Genomic DNA, 20,290 nt, shown 5'->3' on the forward strand with positions numbered 1-20,290 from the left:
GGGGGAGCCTGAGTGCCCGCAAAAAAACCGGTCCGGAAGCGTGACCATCAACCAAACTCAAATGCATCCAGTGTTAAATCATACCTCGCCGGCTATATATATATATATATATATATATATATATATATATATATATATATATATATATATATGCGTTCAGAATATTTGCACCTGTTACGCAACATTTGATTGGTTGACTAACTCGCTCCCTAGAGGTAGCCAAAGTTCTCTCCTCTTTTGATTAATGCACCCCTTTTTTTCTTACTTTACATCTCTTTTTTATCTCGTTTCTCAACTTAGAAAGTCGTTCCAACGATATAGCTAATTCGTTTCCACGAGTTAGTAAGTTGTTCCCTCGAATAGTATGTCGTGGGAACGAGATAGTAAAGAGGGGATTGCTTTTTAAAAAGAGGAGTGTATGTCACTTCTATGACACCGTATACATCACTGGAATCAGTCATTATTGAATGGCATGTGTTTATTGGGGTTTTTACAAGGACATGAACGTATTTTATATGCGACATGGTATTATTGTCCAACCAGTTATAATTGGGCGATCCATATGGAAAATGGTGTTTATTGTGCATTAAAAATATGGGGTTATAACTTTATTGATTTGTGTCTACAGTTTTGGTCGAAATAACGATTTTTGTGTAATTTTATTCAACTAATACACTTTTTATTATATGTTAAACTAATACACTAGTTATTATGTTCATGCCATTGTTGTTGTTTTTATTTTAAGTATAATTGATTGTTTAAACAAAACATGTTACAACTATTTCTCCGGTTTGAGATTGTGCCAGTCGCAAAAATACTGTTTAGTTTAAGAAAAACAAACGATCGTGAACAACATAATTGCCAAACAGGTCACAACTGAAGCCGTTCTCATAAACAGTGCAAACGTCGATAAAAACTGAAACCGACCTCAGTCTGTAAGAAAATAAACTCGATTAACATAAAAACAATAACCCTATTATTTGTTATACTTATGAAGGGCAATGTCAGAATGAGGCTCGATTTATTTTTTCGCCAGACGTCAAATGTTTGCTTCTCTCTTGAAGTTTGTTTTAGAGGCCACTAGCGAGGGAGATATTCTACCCCTTCTTGGTACCTGATGTAAAGTCTGGCTCCACCACTTCTGATAGCTTGGTCAGTGCAGTGAAGAGTCTGGCTCCACCACTCATGATAGCTTGGTCAGTGTAGTGTAGAGTCTGGCTCCACCACTCCTGATACCTTGGTCAGTGTAGAGTCTGGCTCCACCACTCCTGATAGCTTGGTCAGTGTAGTGTAGAGTCTGGCTCCGACACTCCTGATAGCTTGGTCAGTGTAGTGCAGAGTCTGGCTCCACCATTCCTGATAGCTTGGTCAGTGTAGTGAAGAGTCTGGCTCCACCACTCCTGATAGCTTTGGTCCGTGTAGTGTAGAGTCTGGCTCCACCACTACCGATAACTTGGTAAGTGTAGTGTAGAATCTGCTCCAGCACTTCTGATAGCTTGGTCAGTGTAGTGTAGAGTCTGGCTCCACCACTTCTGATAGCTTGGTCAGTGTAGTGTAGAGTCTGGCTCCACCACTCCTGATAGCTTGGTCAGTGTAGTGTAGAGTCTAGCTCCACCACTCCTGATAGCTTGGTCAGTGTAGTGTAGAGTCTGGCTCCACCACACCTGATAGCTTGGTCAGTTTAGTGTAGAGTCTGGCTCCACCACTTCTGATAGCTTGGGCAGTGTAGTGTAGAGTCTGACTGCACCACTCCTGATATCTTGATCAGTGTGGTGAAAAGTCTGGCTCCACCACTTCTGATAGCTTGGGCAGTGTAGTGTAGAGTTTGACTCCACTACTCCTAATATCTTGGTCAGTGTACTGTAGAGTCTGACACCAACACTCCTGATAGCTTGGTCAGTGTACTGTAGAGTCTGACACCAACACTCCTGATAGCTTGATTAGTGAAGTGTAGAGTCTGGCTCCAACATTTCTGATAGATTGGTCAGTGTAGTGCAGAGTCTGGCTCCACCACTCCTGATAGTCTGATCAGTGAAGTGTAGAGTCTGGCTCCACAACTCCTGATATCTTGGTCAGTGTACTGTAGAGTCTGACACCAACACTCCTGATAGCTTGGTCAGTGTACTGTAGAGTCTGGCTCCACCACTTCTGATAGCTCGGGCAGTGTAGTGTAGAGTCTGGTTCCACCACTCCTGATATCTTGGTCAGTGTACTGTAGAGTCTGACACCAACACTCCTTATAGCTTGGTCAGTGTACTGTAGAGTCTGACACCAACACTCCTGATAGCTTGATCAGTGTAGTGTAGAGTCTGGCTCCAACACTTCTGATAGATTGGTCAGTGTAGCGCAGAGTATGGCTCCACCACTCCTGATAGATTGATCAGTAAAGTGTAGAGTCTGGCTCCAACACTTCTGATAGATTGGTCAGTGTAGTGTAGCGTCTGACACCAACACTCCTGATAGCTTGGTCAGTGTACTGTAAAGTCTGTCTCCACCACTTCTGATAGCATGGGCAGTGTAGTATAGTCTGGCTCCACCACTCCTGATAGCTTGGTCAGTGTAGTGAAGAGTCTGGCTCCACCACTCCTGATAGCTTGGGCAGTGTAGTGTAGAGTCTGGCTCCACCACTCCTGATAGCTTTGGTCCGTGCAGTGTAGAGTCTCGCTCCACCACTCCTGATAGCTTGGTCAGTGTAGTGCAGAGTCTGGCTCCACCACTCCTGATAGCTTTGGTCCGTGTAGTGTAGAGTCTGGCTGCACCACTCCTGATAGCTTGGTCAGTGTATTGTAGAGTCTGGCTCCACCATTCCTGATAGCTTGGTCAGTGTAGTGAAGAGTCTGGCTCCACCACTCCTGATAGCTTTGGTCCGTGTAGTGTAGAGTCTGGCTCCACCACTCCTAATAGCTTGGTCAGTGAAGTGTAGAGTCTGGCTCCACCACTTCTGATAGCTTGGTCAGTGTAGTGTAGAGTCTGGCTCCACCACTCATGATCGCTTGGTCAGTGTAGTGCAGAGTCTGGCTCCACCACTCCTGATAGCTTGATCAGTGAAGTGTAGAGTCTGGCTCCACCACTCCTGATAGTTTGATCAGTGAAGTGTAGAGTATGGCTCCAACACTTCTGATAGCTTGGTCCGTGTAGTGTAGAGTCTGACTCCACCACTTCTGATAGCTTGGTCAGTGTAGTGAAGAGTAGGGCTCCACTATTCCTGATAGCTTGGTCAGTGTTGTGTAGAGTCTGGCTCCACCACTCCTGATATATTGGTCAGTGTAGTGCAGAGTCTGGCTCCAACACTTCTGATAGCTTGGGCAGTGTAGTGAAGAGTCTGGCTCCACCACTCCTGATAGCTTGGTCAGTGTAGTGTAGAGTCTGGCTCCACCACTTCTGATAGCTTGGTCAGTGTAGTGTAGAGTCTGGCTCCAAAACCCCTGATAGATTGGTCAGTGTAGTGCAGAGTAGGCTCCAACACTTCTGATAGCTTGGTCAGTGTAGTGTAGAGTCTGGCTCCACCACTCCTGATAGCTTGGTCAGTGTAGTGCAGAGTCTGGCTCCATCACTCCTGATAGCTTGATCAATGAAGTGTAGAGTCTGGCTCCAACACTTCTGATGGATTGGTCAGTGTAGTGTGGTGTCTGGCTCCACCACTCCTGATAGCTTGGTCAGTGCAGTGCAGAGTCTGGCTCCACCACTCCTGATAACTTGGTCAGTTTTGTGTCGAGACTGGCTCCACCACTCCTGATAGCTTGGTCAGTGTAGTGTAGAGTCTGGCTCCACCACTCCTGATAGTTTGGTCCGTGTAGTGTAGAATCTGGCTCCACCACTCCTGCTAGCTTTGTCCGTGTAGTGTAGAGTCTTGCTCCACCACTATTGATAGCTTGGTGAGTGAAGTGTAGAGTCTGGCTCCACCACTCCTGATAGCTTGGTCAGTGAAGTGTAGTCTTGCTCCAAAACCTCTGATAGCTTAGTGAGTGAAGTGTATAGTGTGGCTAAACCACTCCTGATATCTTGGTCAGTAAAGTGTAGAGTCTGGCTCAACTACTCCTGATAGCTTGGTCAGTGTAGTGTAGAGTCTGGTTCCACTACTCCTGATAGCTTGATCAGTACATATATTAGTCCAGCTGTGCTGCGTGTAGTAGTTGTGGATGTGTTTCATGAATATTGACTTCTTTTCAGATTCGCGCTAAGAATCTTTCGTGCCAGTGCCAGGAATACCGCTGTGTATATGGCGTCTTTCAGTATCCCTCAAGCGTGGGTTTTCATGGGGAAAATCTTTGTGGAAAAGATCAAGGATATCTTGGCATTTCCTTTCCAAAATCATCGTCTTGTGGATTAAGTTTCCTCTCTGAAGTCTTCCTTTTTTGGTTGGATAAGTCTATCTTGCAATGGATTATTTTGGCAGTCTTTTGAACTTTGTTGCTTGGGGTAAGAGTTTCATTCCCTTCTGTATTTCAGGGGTTCAATACCGGTGATGGTTTCCAGCTCTTGAATTGGGATTGGCCTCATGGCGCCAGTGATGGTTCTGGTCGCCTGGTTCTACACCTTGTTGATGTACGAGTTTATTTCGGAGTTTATTCGGTCCTCATGTGACGTAGGCAGCTTTATGTAAGGACCCGGAGTGTAACCCAGAACTCCTACTTAAATTGCTTACTAGACTCTCGAAGGAATTGCGAATTTTGTGTTCTTGCTCAAATTTCCATCTATTTAGTTTTTAATGTAATATGTTCAATGTCGGTGTGGTCTTATGCAGTTGGTGAAAAGCGGAGTTATTGGAGAAAACCCCATCTGTCTGCAATTATGATCACCAACCAAACTAACATGCGCAGGGAACGGGGATCAAACCCGGTCCGCCTAGGTGAGAAGCACGTGTACCAACAACTGCGCTAGCCGGACAGCTTCCTTTGCTGAAACCGTCAAATACTATGCTTGTTTGATGGAAACATATCATACTTCAATTTAAATGAAACTTTAAGGTGATATGATACTTTAATTTATTTGTTAATATTCCAATTTTACGAAATCTGTTGATTTGGGGCCTTTTCACGATTCGATAAATTGACAAAATTAAAAAAAAATGTTTCAGATTCGCAAATTTTAGTGTAGTTTAGTTAGTTATGATATTTGTGGGGAAACAGTAATACTGAACATTTACCATGCTCTAAAATATCCATTATATGCATATTTTGACGATTTAAAAACCTGAAAATTATACAGCGTTGCAACTCAAAACGATTGAATAATTCGGAGAAATTTGTTGTTGGCGTTATAGTTTGTGATACTACGAGGATTGCTTATATAAAGTATAAAATACATCATTAAGGTTGTGAGCGCGGATGACCATCGCGATAGACTTTTTCTCAAGGGGTCAGTGGTTCGAGCCTAGTTGGGGGTTACTTTTTATTTCTTTAATATTATTCTTGTGATTTTTATTGAAGCTTTTTTAATCCAATGTTTACATTTATCAATATAATGTATTTAATGACGAACTTCCAGTACATACAAAAATCTGTGAAAAGGCCCCTTTAAGAAATTATTTGAAATTGTAAATGCTTCGTAAGAAGTGCCTTTCAGCATATATCTATCAGTTGTCGCCTGTCTGGTCAGGCAACATAATGGTTAATAACTGATATATAGGGACCTTTATATACAAGAAGCCCGGCTTCAACCGACAACCCCCAATCCACCACAATCCCTTATTGGTAAATTCAACGTTACAAATTGTAAGTGTTGTATTGCTGAAAAGAATGCACCTTATACGGTTAAATGATTTTCACTTGCACTACTAATTTCATCATATTCATATTTTTCAAAGTGTTATTTTAAACATATCCTCTTTCTGCGTTCCGAGAAAACTGATTTTAGGTATGAAAGTAGTTTTGATTTCATTTGATTTTTTTTGCTAAGAATACTTAAGGACCGGATACAGTTAGTTAAGCTTTTCGTGGAATGTAATTATGTGAGCAGGATTTATCATACCACCGCCTTGATATCTGCCTAATAAAACGTTGCCTGATATATTCTTTTATATCATAGTCAACAGGAAGTTCTTATATCAGTCAATGTTTGGAGTTACGTGGAATTTGCAATAAAGTCAACTATTTCTATCAACATGAATCAGGTTCAACAAAACAAACAATTTGATACCAAGAACGTACATATTTTATTCTAGTTTAAAGTCATAAATCACAAAAACGTTTATTTTTTAAAAATCACCACAGCCCGCAATACAGAAGTTAAATGACGTCATCAATGAGACAATACATCTTAAATATCGTTATAGTCATTGCACTCGCAAGTGTCGCACAGAAAGTCAAGACAAATGATAACTGTATGCTAATCCTCAACTATTTAAAGAAACGATTTAACACGCTTATGTCAATATTGACACCATCATCAAAATGTCAATTTCAATACACATCTCCAAAATGGCGTCTCCAAACTATTCGGTGAAGTGTATTCTTCGATTAAATTTGTCGCTGCAGTCCATTCCTGATCTCCAATAAAAGATGTTTATAATTAAAGCGGGTGTACTCTTCCAATTCGTAGTGCAAACAACTTTTTTCTCCATACGATGTTAAAAATAAGCGATTTTTCGTGTCGTCCTTTCGAACGCCGTTGCTACATGTGTGTCAACGTGTAAAAGCCGGATCAGCAAAATCAGCGTACATTTAAAATATAAAAAATGGATTGTCTTGCAGATTTTTAGGAAAGTGTGGTATGATAAATAGAAAAACAGGTTACTGTCTCATCGTTTTGTAATATATCAGGCTCGGCACGAATAAAATAACGGCTCGGCAAGCCTCGCCGTTATATTATTTTAAGCCTTGCCTGATATATTACAAAACGATGGGACAGTAACCTGTTATTCTCTATGTATCGCATGGTTTGGTCTTAGTAAAACATTATAGAAAAGACATTAACATAAATAGCAATAATTTCAGTTAGAATAGGTTTCGAACACGTGATATCTGTTTGACATAACCGACTCACTTCGACGAATGATTAGCTCGGCATTCCTGGTATTAGTTAGGACTGTATCAACCATAACCAATGAGGATCCGTCTAACTTTACCGGTACGCACGTGTTAGGTGTTGCGCGCTTAGCAACGATAAAATTATTCGCTTTTCCATTTTTTTTTACGTACCGGTAAAGTTCAATGCCCCGGCCTAGTCATGCATTTAAAAAAATCGAGTGCCTTGGCGGAACACCGTAGTAAGTATATAAACCCATTCTAGAGTATAAGTCTCACTACAGAACTACTCACTACTACTGTTCACTACTATATAAAAACGCAATACGCCGAAATACGAACACGCATGATTGGAAACAGTTTCAAACACATCTTTGACAAAATTTATTAAAATAATATCTACTAAAGAAAGGATACAAATAAAATTTAACTTTAATTCACTGACTGTTGTTTTTTTTTGGCGTACACGCGTATATATACGTTATGTCTATTTATCAAGAAAGGAAAAAAAACGATCGTTTCACGACGACAAAAGACATTATGTCGTTGGATACTCTTGGAATCGTAGGAGTTCCAGTGAGCAAAGGCCAGGTAAGCATTATATTGTTCAACTGTTTATTTTTATTGATGGACTCTTAGTTATTCGTTGACAAAAAATCACAGACAAACCTAACCATGTATTTTATAGCAAGGTATTTTTCCTTCTACATAGTGAGTCGGAGAAAACAACGAGGCCATATTCGAATTTTCAGATGCATGTCCTCTTTTATGGGCGATATTAGGATATTTCAGCAGCAAGCGAAAATAAGCACTTAGTTTGCGTGTAATTTCTCATTTATTAGACTAATGTCGGAGACTCGATATAAAACGTTCACTGTCACAATATAGACTGAAGTTTAGACGATTTTTTAATGATAACTTCAAAAGCCAGCTATTTTATTTTGACCGGACAGCCAAATAAGTTAAAAGGATAAATGAAGTTGATGATGATGACGATTTTGATGAACATGATGATGATGATCTGAACTCTACTGAGCACATGAAGATTGAATTGTTCCTAAGGAAGAATTCATGACTTTAGATCCTCATTGTACGTCATAATAATGTGCTTGCAATAGTCAATTTCCAACCGATAAACTTGTTCTCTTAGGAAAATCTGATATTATGGTGAAAAAATGCAAAGTGACGTTAAAATAGGAGTCGACCAAGCCACAACTGTGTTAAGAAAAACATTTTTTTCTACAACAAAATATCTTATGGTAACTCGCAATTAAGTTGATTGTGCCAATTGAACGGATATTGGTATATTTGTAGTTTAAACAAAAAAGTTAAAATGTCTAAATAAGCTGTCATCAATTATTATATCCTGATGTATTGGATATGTAGCAGTATCAGAACCTTCTGGTGATGGTAAATTCATAATTTTTAATTATTGACCAGCTTTAAAACGTGGTCATTTTGGCCTGATGCATTTCACAGCATTCACTACTGACAACAAATGCAATTTTACAAATGGAGCTTTCGTTTTAATGTTGGAATAGACACTAGAAGTAACCATGTCATTTTTCCCGTTTAAACAAACTTATTTAAGTCAATATGTTGACAAAGTAAGATCTTATAAATTTAAAACAGGACCGTAACAAAGAGTATATGAATTTTGTTTTTTAAAGAAAGATATAACCCAATCATTTTTAATGACAAAGTATGTGTCTGTCTTAGGAAAAATGTGCGAGACACTTGGGATAATTGATTGGCTATTGATAATCCAATATTGTTCGATGCATAAAAGCTGGGAGCCAAACAGTTATTTGAAAACTAGATTCGTATGATATGAATCTAAAAGTTTGCACCGAGTCCCGGCTTTTAGCCAAGATTTTGTTGTTACAGAAGTGTATTGTTACACTCTAGAACTCAAGGACGAGTTAGTCTGTGATGTCTTTTATCTTCGCTTCGAATCAGATATTTTAAACAATGGCAATGCATTCTGCTTTGTGTAATCTAGTATCCCACACAATGGTTAATGTCATGTGCAACTCTAATCGCAATCAGGTAAACAACCATCTAGGGACCTGAATTTTTCTTCCGAATTAATCGCATACACCAATTACAAAAACAGGGAAGGTATGTATCATTATCGTAATTTAACGAACACCGAAACAGGAAGTTATGTATGCGTCTTAGCGTCACACGATAGAGATCTAAACACACAATCTAAATCATTCAATCTGCACTAGCATACCACTTTTAACAAAATGTGCAATCCCTCCAAGGCCACATGAGAGTTTTGCAAGATGTTATTTGAAACATCAGGAAGTAAATATAAATTCCTTCAGTTGATTTTTGGGGGGAACAAACACACTTAGATGTTCAGAAAAATGTAACAAAGTAACGCAAGAATTGTGTCCCCTACCAGTCAACCTTTATCAAGTGAAAATACAATGCACTATATTCATACGGTCCTGAACTAAACAAATACAGCCCTCTAATAGGAATGAGGAAACCGTACTCTTCAAAAAGGGGGCTAAGAGAAATGTTAATTAAAGAGACGTGTTGGTTTTGGTAGATCATCAGTTTTAAATCACAAGACATCATATTAATGGTTTTTTTTACAAATTGTGCAACTATAAGTGAAAATATCAATTTCATATTATCAAGAGTGAATTTTTTTTAAATTAAAGAAAACCAAAAAAATTTCTTTTTATTTAATGCTTTTTACACTATATGTTTAGATTTTAGGCGTCAAACCGGATAATTTTGTAAAACATAATTCATCGATGGCAAATAATTGCAGGGATGTCATAAAGGATTCGGAAAGCATGTTTTGTTTGTTTAATAAATTAGTCCGCATATTATATTTCATACAAATCGTCCTGGCAGAATACTTCATTCTTTGAAGAAAGACATGCGTCTTCTCACACACTTCTGTGTTAAGTTTGCTCAATAATTTGAGTCTTGGGGACTTAAGGTCTGGGGACATTTGTGGGTGAAGCATGGAACACATTGTGAAAAAAACGTGTGTTCTTCCAAAACCCTGGCTCTCGATTCAAACAATACTCTTCAAGTCGACAACTAAAATCATAGAATAACTCATCTGGAGCTGATTCCATTAAAGCATAAGCTGATGAGGCTGGATCTTTGCGGCCCTCTTGTCCTGGTATCATATGGTAGCCATAACAATGGCCATAATGTTGTAGATCAAACGAAAAAAAGAGGTATGTGCCTCTCTTTCGACCAAACTCTAGGTACTTTTTTGAACATTTGTCACCTGTAGTGTGAGGAGTATCGCCATAATTCGAGCCCCCATTTCCCATACTATAGACAGGTATATTTCTTAACTGCATTCCATGCTGTGTGAAATAGTAAGCCCGCCCAAATTTGGCTGGGTTGTAAGAGTAGGGCTGTGGACAGACCGAAGCGGGTTCTTTACAATTTTCAAACATTTGGGTAACTCTAAAACATAAGTGATTGAAAAAGGACACTGTTATATTTAAATGCTCTGATTCGTGCACTTCAATGAGAATATATTTGATCTCTGGTGAGAAAATTCCAATCAAATTTATTTCAGTAGATGTTGAATTTCCACTCTGATAAGGAAAAACCAAAATGCTCAAAAAATCCTCTAAATACCTGAAAAGAACAATATTTGATAAAGAGTGACTAGAAGACAGGATTTTAAAAAGCAAAGCTAATTTTCTATTGAATTGAAAACCAAGCGCTTTGGAATCAAAAAGAGACAACAAAGGTCGAAATTGTGCAACAGTGTTCAAGAAGGATTGTATCTCTTTGTTCTTCCACTTCATGTGTGATCACATTAGATTTTTCAATTGTTCCTAAACTTTTTGACGATGCTGGAACAGCAGCGTCCAAGGTTTGATAATCACCTAAAAAAGATTCACAATGGCCATCTATGTAAAAGACCGAGCCAGTCCGATTGAGATAACTCGATTTTTTCAGTTACTTCCCTTGGGCATACGCCACTGCGTAGGATCCTAGCATTGATAACATTCTCCTAGCAGAGTTGTCGTTCGTGTTTCAACATTCAACAATGGCCGCCTTAATGAGAGTTTCGATTAAAAACTTTCTTACTGCATACATTGGTTTGTTTCGCTAGTTAGAAGCTGTCATTTAGGATATATAGTTATTTATTCACTAAATCTCCGCTTATGACAACAATAGTTGGAATTCGAAGGATGTATACTCGATGTGAATGAAGGACTTTCTGGTCTCTTGATCGTAACACTAACAGCTTGACACGGCAAAACTGGCATACTGATTACTGGTATTTTTAGTTATCAATATAAGTCACATTGTGCTTTATAAATTGTATTCGAGCATTTTGCGACTTATTGAATGACTATGATACCCGATATCAACATTTCATCGGGGATTTGCAGATCACCAAGCTGTCCTGAGATTCAACATTGATTTCAAACGTTTTACTGGTTAGTACTCTTTCTTAGTGTTAGTACTTTTTATCATTTTAAAGTTAAATGAACTGTGTCACAGTAAAAGAGACATTAACCCTTTCAGTGCGTGACCGAATTTTAAAGGCCTTTGCAAACAGTTTGGTTCCAAATGAGACGCCACAGAACGTGGCGTCTCATCTGGATCCAAACTGTTTGCTATTCTGATAGTATTCTTTGAAAAAAAATGAAGAAAATGCTTATTTTACAAATTCAGCAGACGACATTTTAGCAGACGACAAATTTCCCAGCATGCAAAGGGTTAAGGCGATTGTGGCCAGTTTGGATCTAGATCAGCCAGCAGTCGCTTGAAAGCTGTTTGCTTAAAAGCTTTTTTCTGACAATAACAAATAATTTAATTGGATACTGATTTGACTGCACTTTTCCTGTGACCTGGCTCAAATAACAGAATTGTCATTAATCAAATTATTTATTTCGAACATTAATCAATTGTTTTTCTTGTCCCTCGGGATCAATGACTCCAGCACTTTCCTGTTGAGAATTGAATACTGCTAAAGGCGATGCTAGGGGGCGTGAGAGATGTTGCACCTTCCAGTATCGCTGGATTGTTCAATGTCGGCTCGGGTACTACGTACATGTACCCCGGGTACTCTTAAGTATACTTACATGTATCCCGGGTACGGTAAATATACTAAAATGTACCCGGGAAATTTAACCCTTAATCAGTCGTTGTCGACTATTTTTTGTAATAATTATATATATACATTTATGTCAATTTTCTGAAGAATGGCCTCTATATTATCGGAAAACATACTCAAAAGCATGTTGATGCAGTGTTTTTTGAAGAGAAGTGTGTTTAAGGTAATCGGTTGCGCGTTTTACGACATCGGATTTTGGGCGCGAATACAACTCAGGTACAGTCTAATATGGACCGAGTAAAATTACGTTTATTTACCGTACCTGGGGTACATGTAAGTATACTTAGAGTACCCAGGGTACATGTAAATATACTTAAGAGTACCCGGGGTACATGTAAGTAGTACCAGAGCCGACAAAGACCAATCAAGCTCCATTATCCGTCATGAACCGACTCAAAAAAACCGAGTCGGCAATATTTGACTTCATTTTTGGTTTGGTTGCTCTCGAGGGATCGAAAATTTCAGAATCTTCCTAAAAGCCCTACGGGTTTGATCCCCAGAAGCCACATTGAAAACTAGCATACTTTGTTATCTAAAAGGTTGCTAAACCTGATATACAATGATAATGTGAATTTTCTCTCACATGATGTTCATCAGTCATATTATATAAAAACTTACAGCAGTAGTAAACAACTGGACAATAATTAATGAACGCATCTTTCATTTGTCTTTGACACTGATTTTGACATGGTCTAGATTTAAATATGTGACTGGACTTTACCAGCACTCTTCTAACAGAGCTAAAGTTTACATGTACCATTGAAGATCGCCTAAATCCAGATTTGCTATTATAGACGCGTGGAAAGTTTTAAGGGTGTGACAAGTAAGCAAAAATTGGTCATTACCCAGAGGCCACAACTGTTCTATGACTGTATTAAAACAAGAAAAATCAGTGCCTGATTTAGATTTCCTTAGATAGTTCAATAAAAACTAATTTCATAAGCCTGGTAACAGTTTAAAGGTAATGCTACCAATGTGTCACACCAGGGCCTTGAATTTGAAATCTAGGACATGCATGGTAATTTCTTCATGAAATCAGGACACAAAATTGTATTTTAAGTCCTTAATTGACCTGGCTATAGTTCTCAGATTATTATAAGCTCAATCAGTATATTTATATCATTATTTATGCTTTGTGTATTGTAAACATATACACAATCATGCAGTTACATGATAGCAATAAATAATATCAAAGCTACCCATACTATAAAGGTCATTGACAAAGCCTATGGTCAAAATGTGAACACATTGAGTGTTATCGCCCTCTCGTGCCAGCAAAAACAACACGTTGACAGGTTGTCATTTTTGACAGTTCTACTTTCACTTTCATTTTGTGATATCAAACTGTTAACAATTATGTGGCTGAGAAAAATATCACCATTGCTTTTTATGCTCCCGGTAGGGTGGCCTATATCAGTTGAACTGTCAGTCAGTGTGTCAGTCTGTCCGTCCGACCGAAAACTTTAATGGCCATAACTTTTTTAATATTGAACATAGCAACTTGATATTTGGCATACATGTGCATATCATGGAGCTGCACATTTTCAGTTGTGAAAGGTGAAGGCCATCCTTCAAGGTCAAATGTCAAATATAAAGCGTCTGTCTGTCTGTCCGAAAACTTTAACATTGGCCATAACTTTTTCAATATTGGCGTGCATGCGTATATCATAGAGCTGCACATATTGATTGGTGAAAGGTCAAGGTCATCCTTCAAGGTCAAAGGTCAAATTTTGCAATATTGAAGATAGCAACTCCATATTCGGCATGCATGTGTATGTCATGGAGCTGCACATTTTGAGTGGTGAAAGGTCAAGGTCATCCTTCAAGGTCAAAGGTAAAATATATGGGTTCAAAGCTGCGCAGCAGGGGGCATTGTGTTTCACAAACACAGCTCTTGTTTAATATATTTTCTGCAAAAAAAACTTACATCAATACACGATGTTCTTCGTTAATTCAATCATTCCTGACAGACTTGTGTACATATTTCGCTTACATTTTGACGCGCGTAGGTAGGACCGCATTACCGCTTCTGAAATGTGTATTCATACTATTGCCTTCGAGGAACTTATCTGATGTTTGACAGAAAGGGCCGAAAATGTGCGAGTGTGGGTCAAGTTCCCCACAGGTACTACTTTCCCGTTCCCCCCATTTTTTTTCAGTACCTAAAATTTTTCGTACCCAATTTGTTTTCCTACCCAATTTTTTTTTCCTACCCAATTTTTTTTTTCATCCCCAATTTTTTGTTCGTACCCTAAATTTTTTCGGTCCCAATTTTTTGGTTCCCAAATATTTTTTCGTACCCAAATTTGTTTTCATACCCAAATTTTTTTCGCAAAATTTTTGTACCAAATTTTTTTTTCGTACCGACATACACAATTGTGGTGATTGTGGTGATGTAGATAAACTTAACTTGATGCTTTTATATCCATCCTCTCAAAAGCATCGTCACACCAGTACTTTCAGTACTTTGATTTAATATGTTCGTATATTGAAAGGCTCCGAAGATTTTTGTGTGATCGTCTACGCGTAAAAGATTTCGTTTTTAATAGTTGTTAATTAATATCTTGAAACAGCTCAAAAAGAAGTCTCAATGAAGACAGTGTACAGTGCAAAATGGAATAAGTGATTAAGATCATTTTTACTTTGGAATAAAGTAAACATGCAGCAAAAGGTTTGGATATCCTAGCGTAAATATCATCAACAATTAACAACAACGCCATACTAATACAACGGAATGTCTGCTTTAGCGTACCATTGCCGAAGCGTACCACTCAGCAGATTGAAACCTACATCGCCACAGTGTTATATAGAGGATATTTGTTGGATCCGGTGGATTATCGATTTTAATTCACGAGTGATCATAGAAAAATAATATTTTCACGAGTGGCGCAGCCACGAGTGAAAATATATGTTTTCTATGATCACGAGTGAATTAAAGTCGATAATCCACCGAATCCAACAAATTTTCTTTTTATTTAATGCATTTTTCACAGTTTATATACATTGTTCAAGAGTTTAACTAACGAATTTTGCTGGGATAATGACGTCATTTCGTCAAAAAAATGACGTCATTTCACAGTAAACAATGAAAATTATCGATAATTCTCACTGATAATTTTCACTGTTTGAAACAGTGAAATTATCAGTTTTAATTCACTGATATTTCTCTATAAACCACCGGAAAGCATTAAATAAAATATGTTCTGTTCTGTATAATAAGTGCATGTAATGATTATAAATTTCGTACGCGTATTGAAACATTTATGAATTGATATATAAAATGTTTTAAACTATGTATAAATGAATTCATATATTTATCAACTCATATTGTAAATTACGACGTCATTTATTAATTAATCAAAGATTATAAAAAAAATCACAGTTTAACTATATACATCTAGTTGTATGTAGATCTAGAATCTATGCTGTTATTAGATACAAATACTAATGCTGCTGCTGTTTTAAAGTAAATTCGATAAATGAACGAATAACTGAATAAAATAAAAATCATGAAAATACTACTTGAATACTATAACAATTTTACCAAATACAAAATTGAATAATTGAGTGCTGAACTTCTTTCATATTTTCTTTTCATGTAAAAAACATCTACCTGAGGAACATTTTTTGTTTTAAATTCATAGGACGATTAAATAACGCGCGCGGAATCAAAATATTTTGATTAGCTGTTATTTCTTCAAGAGCCCTGATTGGGTATAATATTCGCAGGAACAATTAAATCTTCCTAAGGAAGAATTCAACATTCATAGGAAGATATAATAGCGCGCGTAAAATATAATCCGTATTTTGATTTGTTTGTTATTTTTAGCAGAACCATGATTGGTTATAACATTTGTAGGAACAATTAAATCTTCATAAGGAAGAACTCGAAATTCAAGGGAAGAATTAAGATGACGCGGCTAAAAGGGTCATAAGTCACGAATTCTTCCTTAGGAAGATTTAAGTCTTCCCAAGGAAAATTTATATCTTCCTTAGGAAGATTTATATATTCCTTAAGAAGATTTAATTGTTCCTACGGAAGATATAAATCTTCCTTAGAAAGATTTGAATCTTCCTAAGAAAGATATATATCTTCCTAAGGAAGAATTCGTGACTTTAGATCCTCATGGTACGTCATAAATAACTACAGCGTCGTGACGGCACAGAGAAGGGCCCAAAGGTGTTACGTGACGGCGGACTGATCGAGAAACTGACGCGTTTTGGTTGGAACGTCACAGATTACGGGGACGTCAATTATGAATACGTCGACGATGACTTGCCGTATGAACATGTCAGAAATCCAAGAAACGTCGCCAGCATTTCATTAAATGTAAATTTGTGTATTTTTAGAATGGTATTTATTGCAACTCTTTTTCCAACGCTGTAATTTTTTTCTCATGGTATTTTGTTTATTTCTATCGCTTTCTTGTGAACGTTTTCTTTCATCCAAGCGAAAAGTACGAAGTAATTTGTATATGATTATTGACTTTTTTTAATAATCAACACAGATGTTCAGTTCTTTTTCATGTTACAGACAGCGGACCTGGTGGAGCGATGTTTACGGGCGGAAGGACGCTGTATCGCGTTGGGCGGCGATCACAGCATGGCTATCGGAACCGTCATGGGTCACGCGCGCATCCACCCGGATTTGGCGGTGCTCTGGATTGATGCGCACGCAGACATCAACACGCCGCTGACGTCAGAGAGCGGTAACATTCACGGGATGCCGCTGTCGTTTTTGGCGCACGAGCTGGACAACTATATCTCGTATTTGCCCGGATGGGAGGAAGTAAAGCCATGGTAGATTTTTGCATTTTAACTGAAATTATGTTGTGTTTTTAAAGAATATATAAATCGTGATAATTCATCATCAAAAACATTAGGTCGTGTTTGTTAACGCAAAATATGTTAAGTATGTTACACAGCACTTAATGTTCATATGTACAATGCACGAGTGTGTGCTTAATTTATTTCCTGACATGTCTGACAAGATCTTAGCATTACACCGTTACTAATTTCTGTTATCGTTGCCTTTTTCCAGTATCAGCGTGGACCAGGTGGCGTGGATCGGTCTGAGAGACGTGGACCCTCTGGAGAGGGCCATCGTGGAGAAGTTCAACATGAACTCGTTCAGTATGCAGGAAGTGGATCAATTTGGCATCCGAAGGGTCCTCGACATGGCGCTAGAGGCGGTCGACCCGACGTAAGTTTGAACCCTTATTATATTGCATCGTTATAGCAATATTAATGATACGTCAAATGCGTTTATGTTTAGCTATATTGCGTATGAAGCGGTGTTTTGGTTTTAACTAAACCTTTTAAGTGTTCCAGCATCGAATCAAAAATGCCTATCATTTATGTAACTTTATACATAGGGTTGATAAGCCATTTGGGGATTTGGGTGGATTATTTAAAGATAATTGAGATACCATCAGTAACGGAACCGTTTTCCGGGTTAACCCAATATTTGGTTTCTTATGGAGGAGATTTTGATAATGTTTCCCAAGTGTAGATCGAACGCGTGACTTCTCGATAGCTATGTGGACGCTGTTCCCACTCCTAGTATACCACCAGGCATTGTTTTCCCCTTTTTGGTTTTTGTTCTAAATTCGTTCTCAGAAATAATCCCCTTTGTTGACTGAAAATATTCAATATATTATTGGAATAAAACTGTTGTTGCTGAATATTTTACAGATTTCAGCATGGTTTAAGTGTTACAATATAACCATTACGTTTAATTTAACACAGTTCTTCGTGTTTCTATATCAGCGGTACCAAACCCATTCACGTGAGTTTCGACGTCGACTCGATGGACCCACTGTACACGCCCAGTACCGGAACTCCCGTCAGTGGCGGTCTGTCTCTCCGAGAGGTGTGCTACATAGCGGAAATCGTGGCGCAAACAGGTGAGCGGTTTTATCCACTGTCGTTGAAAAAGATAACGGGACTCTACACACCCTTTATGAAATTTTTAATTTATTTCATGATTTTTTTTATTGGCTGTGTGATTGTGTGTGTGGTTAATTAAATCGGAAATTAAAATTACCACGTCATTGATTTTTATTTCATAAATATACTAACTTCGAGTTACACTAACTTTATTCTTTCTCTCATTCTTCCATAACCATGGCTTATGCTGTGCAATCGTAGAGAACTCAAGTGTACGTCTGGTGCACTTCCACGTCTAACTTTATTACTCTTCTTCCTGCAAAAATTAATGCATCGTCCACAGATTTTCTTAATTTTGATACGTTTGTGCAAATTAAAGCAGAGCGTTCCATGATACACGTGGTAAATTACCATTCTTACATGATCTGTAAGTTTATTATGTATTGTACTTCAAGGTCGGCTTGCGGTTATAGACATTGCGGAGGTAAACCCGACGCTCGGTGACAAGAACGACGTCGACCTCACTGTGAAGACGATGATTGACGTCGTCTCGCATTTCTACGGCCAGCGTCGTCAAGGCAGCGCCCCCGAAGGCGCAGAGATTCCCATTTCGACTACGAAACGAGTCCCGTTGAAGCCCAGACTTGTTCGGACAAGTAAGAAACTGCTACAAAACTAAAACGCAGCCTCGTGTGTTTGGCTCAAAAGATTGAATGAATTCGTATCCACTTATACCTCGTTGAGATACATGTATAAGTAATGACATTTTGACAGCCATTGTCATGATGAGGCGTTTTTGAGGAGTTCTTTTTGTAGACCTCTCCAAAACACAAACAAAGCATTCGTAGTAGTATCATGATTAAGCAAAGAGGACCGGAGGAATGGATGATTCATGTTTTTGTTTATCTCAGTATCATGTATTCACCTGGCAAATAATTGAGGTCGAGATCTCTCATGATCTCTCAAACTACGCATTGGTGTATGTGCTAACGAACTATCACACTAGCAGATTTTTGCTTGAATCATACATTTCTTTATCTTTACATACTTTTAGAGATATTGTTAAAACGAACGTGGACCCTAATTATCATTTGATATTTTACATATTTTACATATATTATTTGGTGTTATAATATTATCTAAATTAAAAGTTACCAAAACACACCTAGGGTATTCTTTGTCTATTCTGAGAATTTTCATGGTGTTGCCGTAGTTTATTTTAATATTTTGAGGATACTTTGTATGGATATTAGTGTGATGTGAACGTGCCAACACAGTAGCAGTAAGTAGGGCCGGTGACCGTACGTCTGTACGGCCCGAAAATGAACGAAAATGAAAATATCCGCAATGATCTTTCGTAAGTTGTCCAAACAACGAAGGATAGCCATATGAAGATAAACAGGGTACGCCAAATATATTTCATGTTAAATCAGCTACAATAATGGGCAAATTATTATTTTGTTAAGCTGTGAACAAGAAAATTTAATACTTAATAGTCAAATGATACTGAAAAACTAAAGCTTTAGAATTTGAAAGAAATTTTTGTATAATTAAATTTATGCTTTCATGTGGTTTATATAAAAAAACATTGGTGAATTAACACTCGATATTCAATGTTCAACCAGGTCCAAAATATTTGGGAAAAATTATACAGATTGTTTTACCCTTTCAATGACAATAGACGTAATAATGTATACGTTATTCCTAAACTAAGAAACAGAAATTTACAAACTTAAATCTATGGCGCAACGGTAGACACTAGGCTACATCCACAAGTAAAGTCCTTCTAGGTCTGAAAGGAGTTCTAGTTAACGTTTACGTGCTTAATACGGGCAAAAGCCCGCGAAGCGAGCGTTGACCGCTCATACATATGGAAATTTAGACCATAAAATTACATAAGAATACCATATAGGGATGCGTATCAAAAAAAATTGCCACTCGACATATATTTTCGCGATGCTATTTATGACCTTGAACAAATCAAAAACACTTTGACATATGCTAAATCACATGTAAATACATACCTCAGGAAAAATGATATCAATGACATCATAATTGTGTAGCGAATTGCACTAAATATTCTCGCATTATTTGTTTTTCTTCGCAACCTTTCCAGAATTAAGTCATTACTCAATTATCTCCCCTGAATACTTTTCTTCAGTGGGTATAAGCCGAAGACTGGTTCACTACATATAGTGACAGTCTTTACCAAACACAATTTAGGTGAACATAACCCGTCTTTAATATATTGCCGAATCTCAGATTTCTGTCGAATTTATTTGCTTTGATCTTTTCGATATCTTATTGTTATTAT

At 37.9% G+C, this 20,290-nt stretch overlaps 1 protein-coding gene across 1 annotated transcript; it reads left to right on the plus strand.

The window, feature by feature from the left end:
- The first annotated feature begins 7,272 nt into the window (after window positions 1-7,272).
- LOC127875459 (arginase-1-like) lies at window positions 7,273-19,140 on the plus strand. Its single transcript, XM_052420523.1, has 6 exons — window positions 7,273-7,556; window positions 16,238-16,417; window positions 16,622-16,887; window positions 17,129-17,290; window positions 17,857-17,993; window positions 18,432-19,140. Exons 1-6 carry the CDS (start codon window positions 7,449-7,451, stop codon window positions 18,653-18,655), a joined length of 1,077 nt encoding a protein of 358 aa, XP_052276483.1. The 5' UTR covers window positions 7,273-7,448; the 3' UTR covers window positions 18,656-19,140.
- Window positions 19,141-20,290: the final 1,150 nt, after the last annotated feature.

This window comes from Dreissena polymorpha, chromosome 3 (genome assembly GCF_020536995.1).
Source record: "Dreissena polymorpha isolate Duluth1 chromosome 3, UMN_Dpol_1.0, whole genome shotgun sequence".
NCBI lineage: Eukaryota > Metazoa > Mollusca > Bivalvia > Myida > Dreissenidae > Dreissena > Dreissena polymorpha.

Excerpts from the sequence above, each read along its gene's own strand:
- LOC127875459 (XM_052420523.1), top strand. The coding sequence starts at position 7,449 with ATGTCTATTTATCAAGAAAGGAAAAAAAACGATCGTTTCACGACGACA. Across the intron at positions 7,557-16,237 it reads TTCCAGTGAGCAAAGGCCAG|CGTCGTGACGGCACAGAGAA; the intron begins GTAAGCATTATA and ends AAATAACTACAG. Across the intron at positions 17,994-18,431 it reads GGAAATCGTGGCGCAAACAG|GTCGGCTTGCGGTTATAGAC; the intron begins GTGAGCGGTTTT and ends TTGTACTTCAAG.